At 35.1% G+C, this 24,079-nt stretch overlaps 1 protein-coding gene across 1 annotated transcript in view; it reads right to left on the bottom strand.

Annotated features, from left to right (window-relative positions):
• The window catches only part of Aff2 (AF4/FMR2 family member 2), a 486,558-nt gene that overhangs the window by 122,029 nt on the left and 340,450 nt on the right, over positions 1-24,079 (bottom strand). The window contains exons 5-6 of the mRNA XM_028788421.1: positions 19,009-19,045; positions 18,688-18,721 (exon numbers count right to left, since the gene is read on the bottom strand). Of these exons, the coding sequence (XP_028644254.1) occupies positions 18,688-18,721; positions 19,009-19,045 (71 nt within the window). The remainder of the gene's footprint in view (positions 1-18,687; positions 18,722-19,008; positions 19,046-24,079) is intronic.

Here is a 24,079-nt window from a genome sequence, read left to right as displayed (position 1 = left end):
CTCTCTCTCTCTCTCTCTCTCTCTCTCTCTCTCTCTCTCTCTCTCTCTCTCCCCTCCGTGTCACTTCCTCTCTCCTTCTTCTCCCTCTCCTTCTCCTTCTCCCTTCCCTCTCCCTCTCCCTCTCCATTTCCCCTCTGCCTTCTTCTCTCTCCCTTCTTTTCTTCTCCCGTCCCCTCTTTTCTTCTGTCCTCTTTCCATATACGTTGTTCTCAAGCTTCCAGCTCCTTTTTCAAAGGCCTAAATACCAGACAGCAGTTCACTTTAGTCTCTGCTAATGGAGTCTCATAAATTTGTAAGAAGTTCTGAATATTTCTCTTCCTAGTTAGCTCCAATATTCCTGCCTAATCTAATCTACATTCATAGTTATCTCATTGTGACAAACAGATGCTTTCATGATGTCTCTGGCATACTGGCTAAGAAAAGAGGTGGAAAAGATAAAACACAGAGACACAGGATTCTTGCTTATCCCATATTCTGCAAGATGCCTCATTTTTTTCAAAAGTAATGTATTGTTGCTCAAATAAATGGTTTTTATTTTGTCTCTAAAAAAATCCTGGTGGAGTAAAGGACAGTGTAAATGGTTGCTGTTTAATTGAACCTATTCTGTGTACACAGTATGCCCACAAAGGCGTTTGGTGATGCAAATGCAGGTGGTCCTGCTGTTTCTTTCTCCCTTTATAAAGTGCCCTTTCAATGCTTGTTTGGGACAGGACAAGACCCTGGTGACTCCCAGCTTGTTTTATTCTGTGTAGCTCTAAGAGGATTTTCATTATTCCAGGACAGCTTTATAATGACATGTTATCACATAAAGTACCCTATGCTAGTCTGCCTTACTTTGAGAGATTTGCAGAATTCATCACAGACTAGAAAGACCATTTTATCTGGCAAGTAGTCCTTTAATTTGGATGTTTCTCTGGATTCCATTATAAAGCCTTTGTCCTTTCACTTCAAAGTAAACAAACACAAGCCTTGATCTTTAGAGAGCTATCAAATTTTACTGTAAAACACATTATTGCCCTATCATTTTCTTGAGTCCTCTAATATTCACATTATTCAATTTGTGACTTGCCTTGTGCAGTGAAATATCATGATTCTTCTCAGAGTGAGTTAAGAGTCTCATAAGAAGCAGAAAAATAAATTTCTTTAAAGCATGATGGACTCCTGGCTGCTAGCAGGCTGTAAAATTTTCTATTTTAAACATTTGAACTGGGCACACTTGAAATACAAGAGTATATTTCATCAGCATTCATGTTTTCCCCCTGACTTCTTCCAGTGTTTCACCCATCATCTGATGAAAGAGAGCTTGTCAGGACAAATTACAGTTAATGGTACCCAATGATGCCTAAATGCAATGGACTTGTTTTCTGATTTGTTTTACTTTTTCTGGAAATAATGAAAGTATTACATGGACAACCATCCTGTTGCTTGCAAAAATATGTCCCACCTCAACAGTAGGAAATATAAAGCTTGATCTAGTTTATAAAGCAATCCTTGTAAATTTATATTTATGTTTTATTTGATTCCCTCTGTTAGCTTGAGCTAGGAATGAATTATAAAATATATCTCACAACAACAATTTGCCAAACTATGCCAAATGAATCAGCAATAGTACATAGAATACAAGGTTAGAGAACATCTACCCTAACGTCTACCCTGTCTGGGGCTGATTTTCCAATGGAACCTTCTCTTAGAGCAAGTAAGAAGTTCAGAGTTCAAAGAGAATGATTGCCAAGAGAATGATAGTGTTTCTAGGACACTGGAATGGATACTGATGAAAAATACATTTACTTATACTGTAGTGATTGTGGAATTTGCAGGATTTAACTGTAAATAACAACACCTAAGTTCCCAGAGGAAATGTCATCTACACTGACCACACTCTCTTAACACTGTAAATTTTCAATATTAAAGCAAAAATTGAAGATGCAAAAGTCTTTTCATCTTTGGCAGATCCGAGCTAATTCACTTGGATTTCTAACAAATTAGTACTGGGTGTTATTATAAAAAGACAGATCAGTTACCCACATAAAGCCAATCTACTCAACTTTGAAGTAGGCCAACCAGAAGCATGAAATGCCCTGATTCCTCTACTTAAATCTGTTTGTAAACAATATTCCTTGTTGACCTCACTAAAAATGCTAGTGATTTGCTCTGTGTACTGGCTCTTCACAAAGCATTTGGACATACTTTTGAGACTTTCCTTGCTACTGCTATTGGTAATTTATCTTTTCTCTTGGCTTTCATCAAATCTCAGCAATAGTACATAGAATGAAAGGTTAGAAAATGTCTACCCTAACGTCTACCTTGTCTGCGGCTGATTTGCCAATGGAACCTTCTCTTAGAGCAAATGAGAAGTTCAGACTTCTAAGAGAATGATTGCTATTTTTCACTGTAGATGAAAAACATTTCTCAGTTAGCCTCTTATATTCCCAGTTTCATTGCTCCCATTGCCCCCTCTTTTCTTGTGAATGAAGAAAGATAGAACATCAAGAAGAAGCTATGTTCACACTGAGTGACATTCTTGCATTGTGATGATCTCAACTATATAAACTAAACTCACATCTGTATTAGATCTTTGGTCTGTTCTCAAATATTGAACAGGAATATAGGTTTGGCATGCATACTGAAATTTTAATTGCTGTTCCTTTAAGTGGTTTTAAGCATGTAGCTTTTGCTACTGCCTATATCGCATTTCAGTTTGAGCTTCCCAAACCTCCATGAGTAGACAGTTCTTCTGCCATGTTTTACAAGTGGAAAATATAGCTGGACAACCATTTATTAACTCAAGTATCCATGGCAATGTAAGGTGGATTTGTTATGTGAATGATGAGTTCAGACAGATTTGGTGTGTGACTGGCTACTTTTGTTCAGCATTTTCCAACCTTGGGGAGGAAGAGTACAGTCTTATAAATGACAATTTCATCCCAGCCTTGTAGCATTTTATATTTCTATTTTCTTTATTATATGAATCATGGTTCTACTACCAAGTTTCAGAATTAAACATGCCAGTTAATAAAGAAAATGCTATTTAAAAATGTTTATAAGATGTATAAAGTAGTGATAATTACAAATGAAAACATCTACAAAAAAAGTTAATCCCAGAAATAAAATTTTCAGTATTTATTTTTCCCCACAATAAATGGTGGTTTTTAATAGTCTAACTGTAGCTACTAGATAATTTCTCTCTATTCCCCTAGGATATATATTGCTATATTGAGTTTATATAAGGGATAAACACTAAGAAAAATATTTTATTGGCAAAGAATTAAACAGTCAACTAATGAGAACTTATTTCATCTCTTTTACTCAATAAATATTTTAGGTATTTTCCTATCCAATCAACTAATCTATTATCAGCTTCAGATATAAATAAGATAAAATAATAAAAATTATGAATTGCTTGTATATTGTCTTCATTATTGCAAAATTTGTCCAACATTAATATTTAAGCCAATAAAATAATTAAAGTGATAATTAAATGGAGTACCATGTCCACAAACCACTCTCTGCTCTAAATATCATGCCAGATTGGCTACTGCACAAATGTTCCTCACAATAGGAGACTGTCAAGACAGTGCTGCAGTGAAAGACACATTCTTGGCTTGGTTAAAATGAAGAAATGGGTGCTTAGAGAAAGAGATACATGAGGTCTACATTCCTTATACTGACGGGCACACACTGAAAAAGCACAGAGAGATGGGAAACTGGAAGACTCTGATTCTGTGCAATGCAGCAGTGTCTCACAACATTTCAAATTCTCCTCTTACTCGTGGCATTTTTCCTAGTTCCATGTTAGGAGAGTACGCATTCAAACAGCCCATTCCCACAGAGGGAAGGAGAAGGCAGCTCTGAGCTGGCCTGGGAGGTTGCAGCATGCCAAGTGGAGAAGACATAATTTAAAGTGGGCGACCATGTGTTAAGATTTGAGAGTTGACTTCATTACCACATTTTCAATAGTACCAGCATTCAAAATGCTCTCAAAAGTCACCAGAATAATCGTACTATTATCTTTCTTGGCGGTATCTAATATAAAAAACCTGCTAAGCCCATCTAGTCCTAAGAACATGTAGTCCTTGGTTTTAGAAAAAAACGGCAGCAAATCATCTCCTGAGAATGTGAGTGAGAAGGCTGCATTCTTTCTCTATTTCTCTTGCTTTTTCTCCCTAGTGAGGGAAGATGCTCAGGAGCCAACAACCAGAAAGACAATGTAAGTTGCAGGTGGTCTGGCAGGGAGGGAGAAAGAAAGAAAGAAAAAGAAACAGACAAAAAAGGCTTTTTATAAAAGAAATCTTCTGGGGGAAACTTGGTGGGATTTCAGAACACCCTCCACTTTATCAGTACAAAAATGAAGCTCCTTGAGTTTTGAATACAAATTGTCTGTGATTTCACTTATCTGCTTGAATGGAATATTTGATTCGAAACAGACTCTCTGACAACCAGAGAAAAGGTGAGTGAAGGTGGCAAGATACGAATCAATGAGCAGCTACAATCTAGGTGGATACCAAAGCTATACAAGTAGAGAGAACTCTCAAAGATGCAGTCAGCACCATTAGTATGGAGCAAACTATTCCATAGGACTTGGGTAGGTATTCTGGGGAAAAAATTCTATTGCCAAATCAGTTTGGGAAACATTTCACATTCACATTCTACTCCCATCCTCTCAAAGAAATGCAGTGAACATTAGCATATTAAAGGCTCAAAGAATTCCTACAATGAAAAGACTTGTTAGGTTTTTTGTTTAACTCACTGCTCCCCAAATATATTGTATCAAAAATTCTTCTTTTGGACAGAGGGAGAAAAGAAAAAAAAACAAATAGTATTTCAAAGTAGCCGTTTCCTAGCTAGGCATTTAGCAAGTGTGGGCGTTTCATCTCTAAAATAAATTTGTCCTGTGCATAGACATAACTGACTGTGAAATGAGGTTATTTCTTTCCCTCTGAATTTACTTGCCTCAAATATTCATATCATTGGTATGGCATAAATGAGACAACACATCCAGAGATTCCAAAGAAAGACATTTGATGTTAATAAGGGATGATTCTAAGACCACTAGATAAAACTTCCTCATTGCTTCATAGCCAAGGGTCAGTCTTCTCACCTTTAATAGTACCCGACAACACAAACATACATCCTTTTTATTTGAGTCATAGATAAAATTTAAGAAGGTAAAATTTTGAGGGGGAAAATTATCTGAGACAATTCTATTTATGAAGTCTGACAGATCTTTATGATTAAAAACCACAGGATCAACCTTTGTATAACCAATTTAGATTCATCTTTTGATAAAATTTTAAATCTGGATTGCACATGTTGAGGGAAAAATCTGTTAGGGTTGAATGCTTTAAAGTCTTGGATTTACTTTAGGGGTAGAGGTATGAGTTTCTCCAAGAAATCTTAGAAGAATAGAGAATAAAAGCAGTCAATCTCAGTAACACAAGAGTTTTCCTGCCTGATTTGACCCTCTCTCCAACAAAGAACACATTCACTTTAAAAATGATACTAGCCATCACTCAATGTAAGGTATTATTGTGAAAGAACAAGTCATGTCCTCTGTCTTCAAGAGGCACTGCACTTACCTGGGCAGACAGACATCAAGTGGTGCTGCATAACTGACCCTCGCTGAGCTTCTAGTGGTGGTTTGTTTGGTTCAAAATGACTCCAGGTAAGCTTCTTGCCTTGGTTCCAAGGGTTCATTAGAGAGATTTCTTTTTTCTTTTTCTTTTTTTTTTTGAGATGACACACTACCCTTTCTGTCACTGATCTGTGTATTTTACAGTGGCTGACATATCCTGCACACTCAAAATTGCATCCCATCTCAAAGGGTATTCTTGAAAACTGGTCTAATTTTCTCAGTAATTTACTGTTTGACTTTTCAGCTCATGCTATGTGTCCATGAACCAGGCAAATGTAAGGATGGACTGAAGGATTAGGTTCCCATGAGAACAAGAACAAGGCTGTGTTGATTGACTCCTGCAAAAATGATGCATTTTGCTAATTATGAATGAGCATGGAACTACCTGTGAGGCAGCCTGTGGCATCTCCATCTCTACTTGTATTAACAAAAACTCATTGAATATAAATAATTAACATTAATGATGAAGAAACTATAAACCATGGACTCCCTATTTTTTATAAGGTAGTGTTTGATTTTTATCTTATGCAAGAAAGCATCAATTTGCTTTGTAAATAGATTTGTTTTTGGGAACTGCAAGTAAATTGATGTTTTGAAAATTAAGCCAGTTTGAAAACACATGAGATGGACTTAGAATTTACAGGAAACCTGTGGCAAACTATCTTCAAAGTGGATGACTCTTCTTAAGGGTCATATGCTAGAATTATTAATTATATGCTAGAATCATTGTGACAGCTTTGTGTAAATTGGGAAAGCATATATATATATATATATATATATATATATATATATATATATATATATATATATAAAAAAATTTATGCATCATAATGATTCAATAATAAACATGATGCAGCCAATCTACAGCATAATAGGGTAGGCACATGCATGTGTACTTTCTCAAATTCTTTTTCAAGCAGCCATTTGCAACAACTCCTCCACTTTATTGTTTGCTTTCTATTTTTAAAAAATGTGAAATTCTACTTAAAGGAAGCTATACTTCAAAATCATTGTATATATGGATCAATGTCACCTTGGAATTAAACAAAGAATCTTATTCTATATGTTAAAACTTAAGAAACTACTTAATGGCTTTAGAGCAAAATTGTTCTTTAAAGTTTACAATGTGCATAATGAGGCATCTTAGCTATCATCTCTCTCTTGTTGAGCAGACGTCATCTATTTTTCTACATTGAATTAAGAGACAATAAACCTTAATTTAGATATGATTTGAAAAGCCACACTACTTTAGTTCAGACCTATGATTTTTAGTGAACTCAATATAAAGGTGCATACTTAAGAATAGCTATTATTCTATGATATTTAATGGGGTTTTTAGGACTTTAACAGAAAAGAACATGAAAATGTGTTTATTTACACTAGTATACTTATTCTGCTTATGACTTCAGGCTCATAACAAAGCTGTCAGTAGGGAATGCTCTGGGTGTGAAATGCCAAGTTATATGGTAAGCTAGAAAGATTTAATTGAACCTCCTTTGATTTACTCTACAAAGTTAATTTATGTCATGTTCAGAATCAAATTGTTAAAGACATTGCTTTGCTCAAAATCATTATCTTCTAAAACTACTTTAGACCTTTACTTAATATACCACTTAGCTAATTTCTTACTGTGTACTTTTTCTAACAAATAAAGAAAAGAATATCCTATTGGGCCTAAATAAAACCTGCTAAAATACACACAAATATCTTTAAATAGTGTGCATCTACTTTATGGCAATAGGCTCTTTACTGAGTATTTAGGAATAAGGGAAATAGCACCTTAGTGGATTATTTTTTATAGTTCACTCAGCAACGTGTTTACTATGTCAGGTTCAATTATGTATTTATATATTTTGATATACAGTGTATGTCTTTTGAGATTCCGTTCTTATTTTTAAAACCTATTTAAATATTACATTATCTTTCCTCCTAGTGAAAAGGGAGTTTATTTCTCAGGAGACTCCTAGTCAAGCCTGATAATAATTAAAGGCAGAATCTGAAATATCATTTTAGAGCACGGAAACAGGACCATATATGTGGAATCAGAAACAATATGACAAAGCTGGGGAACAGACTGTTTATTTCACAGAATGAAACTTTATTTGCACTTTGTATCCAGATTATTTCCCTTATGCAGTCAAAGACCTAGAAATTTCAAAAATGAGTCTGCTTACCTCATTAGAAATTTGGCAACACTCTTATTATGATATTTCAAATGTAGTCATTCAGAAATATATGAACCAAGCAATAAATTATGGCTCAGAAATGATTATAGCAGTGGGTTTAGGACACAAAATGTTTTTGGTCAATTATTGTTCTCCTCCACTGTTTTCTCTTGTCCCCCTGTGTTATCTCTGAAAAGGTATTGCCACCTTTCAGGACAATTGAGTTCAAGTGGACTCTGGGTTTAGAAATTGTAAGAGCAGGCATGAAGGACAGGTTACAAGGGCTATTTTGAAATCAGTCAAACACTGGAAAATTTATGGATTCATTGTTACGAACTATAGTAATTTGAGATTCAATACATGAACATTGGTTATTCTACTGTAAAGTGTGGGTGACAGCAATGAATGCATACAATTGAACTGTAACTAGTTAATTTGATAGTGGATATAAACATGTGACATCAAATCTAGCACTTAATTTGTCTTACCTTTCATTTTTTAATACAACCAGGAAATAAAATTAAAATGTCACTGAGAAAGGAGATGGTTTAAAGCAGAGGTTCTCAATCTGTGGGTCACAACCCCTGGAAATCAAATGACCTTTATACAGGGGTTGCCTAAGATCATCAGAAGATACAGGTATATACATTATGATTCATAACAGTAGAAAATTGTAGTTACGATGTGGCTATGAAAATAATAGTATGTTTGGGAGTCACTGCAACATGAGGAACTGTATTAACAGGTCACAGCATTAAGAAGGTTAAGAATCACTGTTCTAAAGACACAAAGACATGTTGCCTTGGAGCCGTGGAACCACAGATGCATTTACAACTCACTGCAAAGGCTACAAAGCCATGCTTCCCTTGGGACAGAACGGTATAATGAAAATCCTAAAATTACCATTGTCTCAATTCTTCATCTTCTTGAGGGGTAAGATGAATTGTATTTCTTGTTTTAATTCTCAGACTTGGAGAACAGTCATAGGATACAGGTCTTTATGCCACAGAGGCATCAGTGACTACATGTCCTTGTCCTCTTGAACTGAAAATCTGTCAAGCTGCTTCTCCACATTGTACAACTACCCAGATGCCTAGACACAGTAGTCTGTGCATTAACTGTACCTGCCATTGATCTCCTTGTGATAGTGAAGTTTGCCTGGGATGTACCTCCGGCAGTACCTTTTCTATCTTTACATCTATACTGTGCATCTTGACTTCCTGCCACCATGAATAGTAAACAACATGGTTCTTTCTGAATAGCATAAATTGAGCTGAAGTTGATTTAAACTTCATGGAGAAAACAGCGTTGCTTGAAACTGAAGCCAGTCCTTTTTTTTTTCTTTAATACTTAAAAAAAACCACATATATATAATTTTTGTCTTCCCTAATACACATAAACTTAACATTTTACTCAATCAACATATAGATTATTTTCATTAAGAGGCTATCCTTGTTGTATGCCATCTATTTTTTTCTCAAAGTTCATAGCAACCATGCACTTCTAAATTTCTTAGTGACTCTGTCAGGGTCTAATTTTCAAGGTACAGTTACCATAGTAACAATCTGGAATTTTAATCCACTAGTAAAGGGCAAGTCAGGTCACTTTTCAGGTCCTCTTCAATCTCAGAGATAAAAAGCACCATGCAAAAAGATGAAGATAAAAGCAGGCTGACTCTAACTACCTTCTGTATAATCATGAACTTGTATGAACCATGTCATTATTTTAAAAAATTCAGATTATTCTGCAAGAGCTTAAAGCATTGTTATACTAAATAATGATTTGATGCATCTAACAGAGTTCCCACTCTTATTTCTTTATAAGAAATGTTTAAATATTTAGAGACATGCTGAAAATATATAACTGGATGGGTGCAGGGCAGCCATGTCATTATAGATTTACATCTATTGTCCTCTGACAGCATTGCCAGCTGATCCCCTGATTCCAAGTACATTGACACAACTTGTAAAAACATGATGTTGAATAGCAAAAAGAGCATTCAACTGTAAGACTAAAAGCTTAAGACTGAGAAACTACCAATACTACTATCTGTGAACTTAGAAACCTCACCAAACCTAGCTGATTCTGACTCTCATTTCCAACAGGGAAGGAACTTTGAGAATAGTTGATTTCAAAGTCTGTGCATGAGCTTATCTGAAGACAATGCATCCCAGTAAACAGTTTGAATAATGTATCACCTTTGTTTGTATTTTTGTTTTTAATGAAGAGACATATGCTAAGAAAAGCACAGAGTGAATTCAAGGTGGTGTAGGACAGAGGACTTAAGAGAGGTGAAATTTGTTCTGAGTGACTCCTAGAAGTCTACTTAGACTTCAACTTTAGGCCATACCTTTAGACATGGAGAATTTAGAAAAGTCCAAATGAAACAATTATAAACATTGTATAACACTAAACAATATCAGTTAGTTAAATTGTAACCTTATATGGGCAAGCCAATATACCACAAGATGTTTGATTTCTAAGTTCAAGATTCTTGGAGTAAAATTTCAGTTCCCTTAAGAAGAAATTCTGTGATTTTTCAGCAAGTCATTTAATTTCTGTTAGATGAATTTCTGTGATTTTTTTTCAGAAAGTCATTTAATTTCTTTGAGATGAAATTTCCTTCTCCATAAAACTTGTTAAATCTTATCTATTTCTCAAAATATTATGAGCATACACTGTGATTAAACATGTGAACTTGTTCTATGGCTTGGTACAGGGACAGTAGGTAGGCTTTACTTCCCTATTATCAGCAGCATTTATTATGTAAACATGCATATTTGGACATCTCAGAGACCTGGAAAGACAATCATTGGACTGATACTGATTTGATTATGACAATATCTTGTAAGGTTGTGGTTAAGGAGAATTATTCTACGTTTGTAAACTGTCACCATGCATGAAATTTAGTAGGTAACCAGAAGAGTTAGATATAATTGTCTAAGCACATTACTGATACATAGTTTATCTTCTTTATTTTTATACTATATGACTTATAAAAGTTAGTTTCTGGAAATTTAGAATCCCCTTCCAATTTTCAGATAGCTTAGAGAATTTCTAGATATTGTAATAATAAAAGTTTTTTTTCCTCTGAAAACCCCACTAATACCCATATTGAAATATCTATCTAGGATTTTTTTTCAAATGTAGGCAACATTTTGCAAAATCAAGTAAACTAAAAAAAAAAATAGGCAATGAGGCTAGCAGTGTTATTGTCCACTAAGTCGTTACATTCTACTCCTATATTCATCGTTCTGTTCAATGCCATTCTCTTAGGTCTGGTTCCTTCATCATGGATATGACAGTGCAATAAAATGTTGTTCTGGCAAGTTACAGGTATAGATATTTCACGGGTAGCAAATACAATCCTATTTTATTCTCTTGGCAGCATCTTGGGGGATGTCAATCAGATAGCTTTGAGACTTTTTCTTTTTGTACTCATTGTAAATAGAAATGGATTAACCCCAAAGACAGACATTTGTCCGATTTTTTTTGACTGATTTCCAGTCATAATTGTGCATGCATATGTGCTATTTTACCAAAGCTGCTCCCCATTTCTCAATAAAATTTGAAGGCTTTTAGCACAGTTAAAAATATGTCAAAAGCAAAGCCTTTAAACATGACATCCACAACAGCACCACTGTGATGCTTAATAGGATGGGAAAACAGAACAGACTTCTAGAGTAAGAAAGATAATTCTTGTCATCTGGCCTCAGTTGGATTTTTTCCTCCTCCTCTTCTTCCTCCTCCCTTTTCTCTTCCTCTTGTTTATTTTTACTCTGTTGCCATACTTTTTGTCACCTGGGGCTATAAGACTTATTAGAATTTTGAAGTGTTCTGGACTTATAGTCCTCTGGGAAATCTAGGAAGAAGGCAGACTATTCTAATGGTCAAACGTTGCCTTCACATCTAGTCCTGGCTATTCCTTAGGTGAGAGATTTTGAGCAGGTATCCAGTACTCCCATGTCTGGTCTCTTCCTACCTGGTCTTTAATAAAACTGCTTTAATTACCTACAGAATGGCAATAGAATGGATGGAAGTGCTTTAAAATTATCAGTCATAGATCACACAAAAAGCATCTCTGATGACCGTATATTACAACCTAGTAAGTGAAAAAGAGCATGCATGGTATCATCAACATTCATCTTACTAGATCAGACAGCATTAGAAGGCCCTAATTATGGAACACAGAATGTATGTGCATGTGTGCAAGCATGTATGTGTTATCACAGCACTCTATTTAATCGTATAACTGAAATTATTTTAAATTTTGACTCTTAATAATTTTGTGTACACTAACTGTATTATTTACTTCAATCCTAGTTCCAGTTCAAAACATTGATGAAAAATCTAAAATGTGTCACTATGGTTAATAACAGATGGGAATTCTTTTTTTAATTCTATTATGAGAATATAAAGCAACTTCCCAATCATCAAACAGGAATGAAAGGCAATAGTTATACATCTTATAAAAGCAGGCCCATGTACTAGTTCTATATTTGTTTTGCTTTAATATGAAAAAAACGGAGATTTCCAGAGAGAAATGTTTGCATCACATGCCATAACAATCCATCTTATGTGGATTTTTCATGATGATATAAGTCCCTTGCAGGCATAGATCCTTCAGTTTCACTGTAGGGGACATGTTTCAGTCTTCATGATACAATCTGTCTTCAGTATCTGAGATGAAGAAGCATCTGCTTCCAGAATTTCCACATTAGCATCCATAGTATAAACAGTAGATAGAAGACTTAGCTCAACAGTACTATGCAGATCCCTGTTTTCAATTAAATTGTTAGCTACCATATAGGTCTGAATTGAGATTATGCCTACTTCTTAGATAAGGAATATCCTGCCTTGAAATGACTACTTCCAAAGTACCCAAGTTAGGCTTTAATGTAAAAAGGGCACATGCTTGGAGTCAGTTTGAGTACTGTCCTTTGCAAGAGTAGCTTTAGGTAACTTACTCAGTGATTCTGAGCTTTGGTTTCTGCTTTGTTGATGATCAACACCACAGGCTCATAGTATATAGAAAGAGTGAATGGAAAGGCCTGGCACATATTAGATACTCCATAAGTATGAACTGGTTGAGTTACTAGTGCCTAATTTTACTGAGACCAAGCTCATTGAGAGAAATATGGGCGGCATTTTGCCTGAGTTGCAATATGTGACCCAGAGATAAATATAATAGGTGTTGAACACATATTTGTTGAAAGAAATGGAAACCCTAAGAGATGAATGGATGAATGAATGAATGTAAATCAAGTAGAAGAGGTACCTAACTTTTTCTCAGAGAGAGAAATGAAATAGAGAAGTGTTTTTCTAATTATATAGACATCTCAAAATTCATGTAAAATATTTGAAGGCTAAGATAATGTTGGACTTTTGAACAATACCACAGAAATCAAATGTTATCTTTCAACTACATTAATGTGTGATGGTGAAAGTAGAAATCTCTATCTCCTGTTAAAGAATTCCCCAGGCCTCAGTGTTGGCATCTATCAAACCCCAACAGCTTCAGCATTTTATGTGAACCTTCCAAGTGCCAATATTGATGGTTGAAACCATAGCCAATATACAACCTTCAATATGAAACCCTCTTAATGTCTGATTGCTCTTCTTAAGGAGCTCATGCTGCTTTATTTCAAACTGTGAATTACCTTTCATTCACAGCTTGAACAGACTGCCAAATTTGGTTTTCTCTGCTCCCAGGTGGCTGTTCCTGATGCAGTGGAGGACTTCCAAAAATATATTAAGTCTTTTGGAGAGGTTAGCAAGATGTGAGACACAGGCATAGAAGACAGGCTAAAAGCAAGTGTTAGCATTTAAAAAAATGTTTTGTTTTGATTTTTGTATCTTTGTTTGTTTCAGCTCAAAAATCTGAGTGTCTGCAACTACCGAAAGTCTCCGAGGTTACCAGGTTTTTCAGAGAAGTAAGTTGTTGGATTAACTCAAAGTGACTATTAGCATTGCTAAATTTCAAGTACCAAATCATGTGTTTTGATTAAGCATTAGTCAGATTAAAAAAATAATATGTTTTCCTGCTATAACACAGCTATGTTGCTACCAAATTATACCCAAGTAGCAGACCAAACATCTACTTAAGAAGGACTAGCTGAACTTGCTAGAGAATGTGAGTGAGTGCTATTCAGGAAGGCAGAGCAGTTCATAAATCTCAAACCAAATCCTCAAAGGAAATATTTTTTATGATGAAAGTTTTGGCAGGAGGATGGTCATAGCTATAATGAATGTGAAGATTTTTTTTTGTTGTTAAATTGGTGAAAATTCATCTAAAAAATAATGTTTTGTTTCTATCAGTTATAGCATTCTAAAAGACATATTCTCATAGACCTGCTATTCTCTATGGTAATGAAATCTTCATAACATTTAGAGAAAGTTTAGAGATGATGATAGTTGAGTTAAATAAAGCAATTTTATCTAGTTTTGTATCTTTCAAAGCAGAGGGGTATAATTTCTTGTGGGGCCTATTCCTACCAACCAGCTCTGCCAGTCTCCGTAAAGGTTTGTATCATGATACAAAAACCAATATGCATACATGCTCTCACCTATATATTCCTATCTCTCCCTTTCTTTTAGTTCTTTAATTTTTCTTTTTGACACAGTCTCATTTGATCCAGCCTGGCCCCAAACCTGAAACACTTGATCCTCTTTCCCTTACATTCTAAGTTCTGAGATTATAGGCATGTGCCAACAAGGACAAAGGTCAAATTTGTTGTATCAATTCCTGAACCCATCAGATCACAATGGAAAGGAACAGCCCAGCCTTGTAAGATGTGAGGAAGATTTAAACACACACGCTCTTAGCCTACCTTCACATTGCTTTATCTGAAAAACAGTATTACTTGAATAGTTCTCTGTAGCCCAAATGCCCCTTTGAGATAAGGGTCCACGATTAATTTATCTTCCAAGTGAGTTGAATAAGTTTTAGGGACAGAAACTATATTATAGCTCCAGGATGACAGGTAAGATCAACCTGACAGGTATGCTCAAAACACAATGGTCATTATTTAAGGTATCTGCCCTTTATGTAATAGTATAGCTCCCTTTCCTACTACCTAGAACTACATGCATGCATTTACTCATGCAATAAACATATTAACTTCAAAAACAGAAACTGTAGCTGGGCACAGTAAATCTGATTTCACATTGTCCACCATCAGTTCTCTGGATTCATGGCTGGTGTTTTCAGACACATAGTCAACACTATAAGTAAAGGTACTGGTTTTATGGCAGGGAAAAACATCATGATTACATCTTACTTTATATTGGGACCTGTATGGAAACTTTCCAGACATTGTCAATAGCATGCCTTAAAATACAGAGTTGCTTGGATAAGAGGCATTCTGGATGGTTGCCAATTGGGCAGAGTCCAAATTCTAGTAACAGATTTTAACAAAGGAACTTAGTATTTGGAGTTGCTGTCTTCTTAACAGTGCTCACAAAACAACTGAGTTCAAAGGCTAACTGAATGGACACTTATAGGTTCACTGAAGTCATCTAGAATTCTTTTCAGGGCAACTGAATATATTAATTTGTTGTTCTTGTTTTAAATGCCTCTCCAAATTCAAATATAAAGAGGCAAAAAGAAGCAAGTAAGAGTGTCATAGTGGAAAGTACTTGATGACATATGATGATCAATTTGATGAGGCCAGGCAAAGAAAATCCAGGTTTTGTTTTCTCCTCTGTTGGCCCTAATAGGTTCCTCAAGAATCTATAAAGTAACATGATATCTGGTGTGTCCACTGAGAGACTCAATCTAGTAAATGATATATATAAAATGTACATGGTATTCATGTTAAATATATAACTCTTATATTTCTGAAAAAAAAGAGCATCTAACACTCACGTGTTTGCCTTTATGAGGAACAAAAACGATTTCTGTAGGAGATTAGAAATTTTGGATTTAGAAGATTTGAGTCAGAGTGTTTTAATGATTATAACTCAGATTCACTGAACACTGGCAATGGGGGTGGCTGACCACTGGGTCTTCAATTCTCTAAAAATTATTAAGGATTAAAGTTAAACACTCTTTTATGTAGTTAGATTTAATTACTAAAGTATATGCTTATATTTGAAATCTTACAAGCTTTTGTGTGGGTACATATGTGGGTATACATTTTCTCATTAAGTTGCTTAATTTCCTTTAAGAGATTCTTTGTACTTTAAAACAAAGATAAATTACTTTGTGATTTAAACTCACATCTTCTATATCCAGTGCCCTCCCCATCCCAGACACACACAAAATACCATGACTACAATGGAACAGAGACTCCTAAATTGACAAAGTCAGATATTCTTGTCTAATGGAAATTTATAGATTCAATTGGAACAGATAGGTGCACTATATGTCAACAAAGCATAGCAAGTGAGTAGGAAAATTCCTACTTCTCCAGAAGGTCAATTAAGTGTTTGGGTTTGCTCAAGGAAAAAGTAGCAAATGTCAAGAACAAACAGTGAGTCTACATAGTTGCAAGCCTGCGTTCAGACCCACAGAGATGAATGATCACTCTATCAGTGCTCATGTGTGCAGTTCTTATAAACAATCCATACTTGAATGGAAGATCTGCATCTTGTCAAGAAGGGAAAGCAAATCTCGCTGGAGAAAATGAATAGACTATCTCAGCAATTAAGGGCTTCTGTTTGCCAAGGCTCTAACCTCCCTCCACTGTACTAAGCAGTAGGTCACATGCCTTAGACATTTGCTGACCTTGACTTGGTGTTTCTCATAGCTTGCTTGTTTTGAGAGTTACTTCTGACCCATTCCCAAACTTTGGCAGTTAGTTTAGACTCAAAATATTTCTAATCACCTTCAGGATTACCCTACTAAATGGAAAATCCTAGAAGTTGGCTTAATAGTATACCAAGGTAAACTATGAGAAAATAATAATTCCTGAACTGACAAACAATTTTATTATGACTCTGATCTCCCTTGCACTAAAACAGTATCTTGTCATAAGAAGAAAAGTTTCCATATACAGTCTGATGGTCAATACTTGGAGGAGGCTAAATCATAAAATGGACTTAGTACACTCAAGTCTTGCTGATACTTATTACAGAGAAGTTTAGTCTTACCATCTGCACTGTATGCTGTGCAGTAAATGCTATTCTTTGAAATGTAGCCTCCAACTCTAAGCCACCTTTGACGCATTTCTTTGTGTTAGATATAGACTACTAGAATATTTTAATCTCTGGCCTATTTGGTAAGCAGCATATTTCACAATGGAATTATAGCATATATCTTTAGGAGTCAGATAAGTTTGCCATGAAAGTACAATTTTATATTCTCCCTTGTTTGCAAAGTTGCATTGACTTCCTGAAAATGTGTTTATATATATTATTTTTTTAGTAGGTAGTTGGTAATTTAAGAGTGGGAATAAGGACATAAGATCTATGGCTCATTCAGAACAACAGAAAGAACAGTTCATGTGATTAATGTCAGAGACAATTTTGATTCCTTCATGCCAATTAATGTGGCCATTACATCAAAAGTGTGGGCCCATCATTCCATTTCCTTATTTTGTTATGTTTTGTAAAACAGAGGACTTTTGGTTGTTAAATTTTAGCTTTTAATTACTAGGTACAGGTCAACTGCAAAACCCAAACCCAAACAACAACAAAGGACTGGTGCTCAGGTCAGGTATTTGAAATTTAATTACTACAATACAACAAGAAGATGGAGTGAAAGCACTATTGGCTATGTCAAAGTCTCAGTCGACTTGGAGATAGCCCCAGTTATCTTATGCAATTATTAATGTTCTTCCAATAGGTGAGCAATTCACTCCAAGTGTGCCATTAGACCACTTGTGTGTCATGAATTATTTTATTTTCAAAAATTTCAAGTACATACTATTACACAGAAAAGTCAACTTCCATCTTCTATTATCAAGAAAGAAAGAAGTTATGACAGAAACACTCCATTGATATACTCTTGGGCAAATGGGTATTTAAAAAATATCTACATTAGTTAATCTGAGGAAATTGGTTTTCTATAAACTCCTATTCTGGTTGACATTAATAAAAAATGAAGACTCTGCAGAGTGAATTGCAAGGCTCTGACTTCTAAACGGCACCCTTAGACTCTGCCATCTTTATCTCAACCTTCCTGCCTGTTCTTCTTTGCCTCTAACACACAGATGACAGATGATCTACAAACAGTAGAGTCTTGCAAACCATGTTGCCTTTCTTGTCCATTCTTTGTCCTTCCTAGTAGCTGGACAGCCAATTGTACTGAGGTTACATGAAGCTCAATATCTCATTCAAATGTGAGAAACCTATGTTTGGATTGTTTTCACTGAAGTTACAGTTGTTTTCATTTATTGACCCTGACCAAGTCTACATCATTTGATAGCTGATTATTGACCACATTCATTTTTACTCTTACTTGCTGACCACAGGTTCTTTATTCAGTTTAAACAAGTGTTTCTACTAAAGATATATATTTGTCATCCTTCCCCAGGAGGTGACAGTACCAGGAGGTAGGACTTTGAAGAGATAATTATGTCACAAAGGTGAGCCTTCATGAATGGGATTTGTGTGTTTTTAAGAGCTACTTCAGAGAGATTATTTCTACTTCTACAATATGAGCTTAGAGTGAAAATGAGGCTATCTCAACACATATCTCTGACTTTAGCTTTGACCTCCTAGAATCTAGAACTGTTAGGCATTATGTCTTCCATTGGTAAACTGCTTAGTTTATGGTATATATGTTATAGCAACTGACATGTACAAAAGGAATGAGAATTTGATTATTGTCTTACTAGCTTGAAAATAGGAGTAAAGGTTCATAGTCTCAAAGGAATAAACCAAGAGAGTAGCAGCTGAGCACTCTAGTTTGGGAGGACAAATACTCACGACTTGAATGATACTGACTTTGTGGAGGCTCTGCTGCTTGGATCACTCCACTCTAAATAGAAAGGATACAAACAATTAATATTCATGCATCTACTCTCAAATCAGTATTCACATGGAAATTATTTTCTAAGCATGCATCCCTGCCAGATGATTTCATATCCTTCTGTCATAATAATAGATGAAAGATATGAACTAAAACAGTCAATCCCAATGCAACCTTTTGTTACGATTATTCCTTCATGTCTTAATAACATTAAGCAGAAAAGAGGGGGAAAGTAAGAAAAGTGAGATTATGGATGGCTGGCATAAGTAGGAATTGGAAAAACAAAACCCACTTACTTTGTAAGGTGAATCCTGGAGTCAGATGCTGAGATTCCTGCAAAGAAGAAAGTACAATATAGACATTACTAAAATGATATGGGGGTGAGGGAAGTTATCTGTTATTTCAAAGGATATATTACTAATATTTACAAATAAGAAAAAATGTTAAAAATTATATTAGTTAAACTTCTCTGCATGGCTGTATTTGTACTGACTAGCCAAGGCTGCTGGAACAATTTTAGAAAGAATGTTATAATAATTATTATAATTTAGAGTAAGGTTCATGTCTATCTGGAACTGTACACCACATGAGAACAAATGACCCATATATGTAAAATTCAAGTGTATAACATCACTTAGCTAGGCAATGATCCCTCTTAGACAGTCAAGGAGACTTGGTTCAACCAAATACATGATCATGTGTCTTTTTTTTTAAAGTGCAAACATGATTGTGATTGTAATTAATAAGTATATCTAGTTTCTTCCTTGGTAAAAAAAAAAATCTTTTTTTAAAAGTGCATGTTTTAACTTAGTTCAACAGGAGTTGTCCACCAAATTTTATTACAAGCCTGTTGAGGCAGAGGAAGTAATTTGGAATATGTTAGCAGACTCTATTATTGAAGGATTTAAATTTTATTTGAAAGTACCTTTCATAAAATTCATTCACTGTTTTGAGAAATCTAGACTTGCACTTATGAGTCTTGCTCGGAGCATGGCATAGTTGTACAGATCTTGACAAATTTGGCATGTAAAAGCACTAAAGAAATGCTCAGAAATGGTTTGAATGAGAACATCCCCTGTGGTTTTTGACACTTTAAAACTTTGTTCCCAGTTGGTGGTACTGCTTTGGTAGGTTTAGGAGGTGTGGCCTTGCTTTAGGAAGTAAGTCCCTGGAGTTGGGCTTTGAGGTTTCAAGGTCATGTGCTATTATTTCCATTTCACTCTTTAAGGTTGGAGATAAGCACTCTCTGTCATCATTCATAACTGCTTGCTGCCACACTTCCTTGTTATGATGTTGAGAGATTTTTATCCCTCTGGAACCATAAAGTCCAAATAGACTCTTGCTTCTGTTAGTTTCCTTGGTCATGATATTTTATCACAGTAATAGAAAAATAAAAAATATATCAGGTCATACACAGTACTGTGTGGAGAATATGCAAGGACTACAGAGCAAAATCAAAGGCAGTTAGTGCAAGTAAGGTTCTGTGTTCCATCACTATCAGTACAAAGAAAGTAAATATAAAATTGCCTTTATCAGAGTCTCTGCTTTGAGGAATGTACTCATTAGGGTAGATCTTACCCTACACAGAAGAAAAAAAATCACAGCATAATTTATCTTTAAATAATAAGCAAAGAACCATATGATACTGCTGTGCTTTATCTGACAGTCAAGTTTTCAGTCTGTTTATTATACCCATTTGACAAGAAGTTTGACTTCTGTGATGATCACTCTAGAAAACTACAACAAACTCAGTTAAAGATTGTCATTAATCCTGCTTAAAGTTTACTGCTTAAAGGCTTCAAAAATTGAAAGAGCCCTGCCTTTTGAATATTTTATTTGGTACTATAAATTTTGCCAACAGAAAAAGAAGAACAAAACCAAGCAAACCATAGGCTGGAAAGGTTATTGGCTGGAGTAAGGGAATCACTATCGTTTATGTAAACTCATATACCACCAAATTGGATTCTAAATATCTATGTTTATACCCACAGACAAATGCCACTTCCATCCTTCCTTAATTAGAAAAGCTACTTGTCATGAATGGAGATAAATGCAGAGTCTCATGGCTGCCCAAGATGCTGAAAATAAGTGACAGCTGAATACTCAACTTTAAACAAGACATTTATGCCACCCTCTCTAAGGTACAAGAAATTCTGCAGAAAAGAATGAAATATTGTAAGAGCCAGAAAAGCAGGAGAAGGGCTGTGACATGCTATCTTCAGGACATTGCACAGCTACTGCAAACATGATCTCATAGCAGCTGTGGTTCCTTGTACTGAGCCTGCACAAGGCAGGGCTGTCAAAAGTCAATTGTGGGGTGTGGAAGGGCTTATGGAACCTATCTTTCCTGCAAAGTATTGGCAGCTAATGGATTGTAGGAGAGAAATAGTCATTGCCTTCAAGAATCCAAGGAATAGATTTTAAACCTGTGACGACATAGAATATCTTGGTTAAAATCATTAGGTCAGAAATAAAATGTAAAAAAGGCATGTTTGTGGGTAAGGGACCTGTAGGGAAGAAAGGGGTTTGACATATTTGGAAGGAAAATAAGAGAGTTGAGGGCTGGTCCGAGTAACTAGAATGTACTATATACACATATACATGAAATTGTCAAAAACAAATTTAATCATTAGAAAAGAAAAGTCATGGAAAACATAGCTGTGTTACCATCTAGGATGACAGGTCTTATTACACTTCCTACATATATATCATTGTACCCTTCTCATATTTACCTCCTTACTACTAGTGTCTTTTGTCACTAGAGAAATAACTGCCTTTTGAAAAAAGGTCTCTAAAATGTTGAACCATCAGCTCTATCCCTTAGGAATTTACAGATGGTAAAGAGAATGTGTCTATAGAGGTCACATCACAGAAAGACCAATAAGTTGTGAAAACTAACAGCATAAGAGTCCATGGAAAATGGCATAAAAAAGTCAGAACTTAAAGAACGTACAAGGCTGTGTCCATTTAATGGGAAGAAAACATTCTTCCTCTCTATGTTCTTATCCCTTGAGGGCACTATTGCTGCCTAACACAATAATTGGTGCTGATAATAGTATCAAAGTTATGAAGAAAAACTTTAGTGTGTTCAACATAACCTTCTTAAGATGGCAGGAAAATATTAATTCCACTTCAAAATAAACTCCATCATGTGGAGTCTCTGAAACTATCAGATAATTTTAATTATCGAGAACATACATAAAAATGAGTTACTGACCATTTGTATCAGCTTAACTTTAAACAAGTATTTCTATCTGGTCTTTCTCGAAAGGATTTTATTACAAAGATGCAGAGCAAGTTTAGACTTGTATACCTTCAGGAAATTAAACACAGGTTCCAAAGCCAAACAAAACAAACATGTGATAGGAGAGTAAAACACCCGGTCTTTATGTTTGTCTTGTAAACTGGTTTTTAAAATGGCCTTTATGCTCAAACAACCAATTGCTTCAGTGCACGGAATGTAGTGATGCATGAAGCACATAAGAGGATGGAGTCATTCCACAACTGTGTATAATTGATGTTACATATTCTTGACATTGATTTTTAACGCTAATCTAGATAAATCATTTTTAAACAAGATATACAAATAAAGAAAACACTTTTAAATGTTGCCAATGTCACTGTACATAAACACACAATTGTAACTGTATATACTGTGATCCTGGAAAAAAATCTACTATGTTCAAACAATAACAGTTATTGCATGTAGTATAAAGTCATCAGACATGAATCTCAGTATTTCTTTGACAGAAATATCATATATGCTGGTACATAACAAGGGCAAGCTATATTCACAAACTCGTGTAAAGCTCTTTTAAAATAACCGCATGTATAACAACAATATGATCTGGATTTGTACGATCCAGCTTTTAGAGTATCAGCTAACTTTTACCATAGAAGGCTAGACAGTAAATACCTTATGGGTTTGTCATCATTAACTCTGCCATTATAGTATAAATGGCTGTGTTCTGAAAATGCTTGATTCATAGACACATTACTCACAGTAATGTATCATTTTTCTTTCGATTTTCTTTAGCATTTTAAAATGCAAAGATCCAAGAGATACAGTGCTATCTCTGTTCTAGAGGTCATTTGCTGTGCCAACCTTCTCCCAGGGATACTGTTGCTTTCTTGGTTTTATTTAGCATATGTTTATTCTCCTCTTTGTGAAGATTTACATTCTCTATACTAAATGGGAATTTTAAATTTGCAATTGGTCAGCAAACTTTAACCGAGAATTTTTAACTATGTTTGTCTTTGTAAGTTTACAGATTCATAAGTTACTTAATTTGAAAAATCACACACACACACACACACGAATAAGAAAACTGAAACTTAGAAGACATTCAAAAAGATTAAGCAGCATAAAATTTGAAGAGTTAGATAAAAGGTATCCATGATTATAGTTTTGTCCTTTCAATGAGCTCTGTCATAACTAAAATCTAAAAGACAAAAAACAAAAAAACCCCAGCCCCCTCAAAACCAAAACACAAACAAACAAACAAACAAACAAACAAAACCAGGTTCTCAGAGGGTAGTATCACACTGTTCTATTAAAAGAACAAACAAACAAAAAAAGGGAATCACTGTCTTAAGCATACTGAATGGAGATATCCAGTTTAGAAGATATATTTTATAGTGAATAAATTCCTTGCATGTCCTTTTGGGTCTAAGTTACCTCACTCAGGATATTTTCTAGTTCCATTCATTAATCCATTCTTCAGTTGAGGGACATGTGGCTTGTTTCCAGCTTCTGCCTATCACATACAAGGCCACTATGAACATAGTGGAACACATGCCCTTGTGGCATGGTGGGGCATCTTTTGGGTATATACCCAAGAATAGTATAGCTAGGTCTTCAGGTAGATCTATTTCCAGTTTTCTGGCGAACCTCCATATTGATTTCTAGAGTGGTTGTACTAGTTTGTAATCCCACTAGAGATGGAGGAGTATTCCTCTTTCTCCACATTCTTGCAAACAAAACCCTGAGGATTCGATATTAATCATTTTGATTGGTGCAAAGTGGAATTTTAGGGTCGTTTTGATTTGCATTTCTCTGATGACTAAGAACTTTCAACATTTCTTTATGTGCTTCTCAGCCATTTGAGATTCCTCTGTTGTGAATTCTCTGTTTAGCTCTACACTCCATTTTTTTTTTGATTGGGTTGTTTATGTTTTTTGTAGGGTAGCTTCTTGAGTTCTTTATATATTTTGGATATAAGCCCTCTATCAGATGTGGGGTTAGTGAAGGCTTTTTTCCCAATCTGTAGATTGTTGTTGATTTCTCCTACTATGTCCTTTGCTTTACAGAAGCTTTTCAGCTCCACAAAGTCCCATTTATCAATTCTTGATTTTAGGACATGAATG

This window comes from Grammomys surdaster, unplaced genomic scaffold (genome assembly GCF_004785775.1).
Source record: "Grammomys surdaster isolate TR1022 unplaced genomic scaffold, NIH_TR_1.0 125749, whole genome shotgun sequence".
NCBI lineage: Eukaryota > Metazoa > Chordata > Mammalia > Rodentia > Muridae > Grammomys > Grammomys surdaster.
The sequence above is the reverse complement of the archived record's forward strand: the minus strand, read 5'-3'. Positions and strand labels throughout refer to the sequence as shown.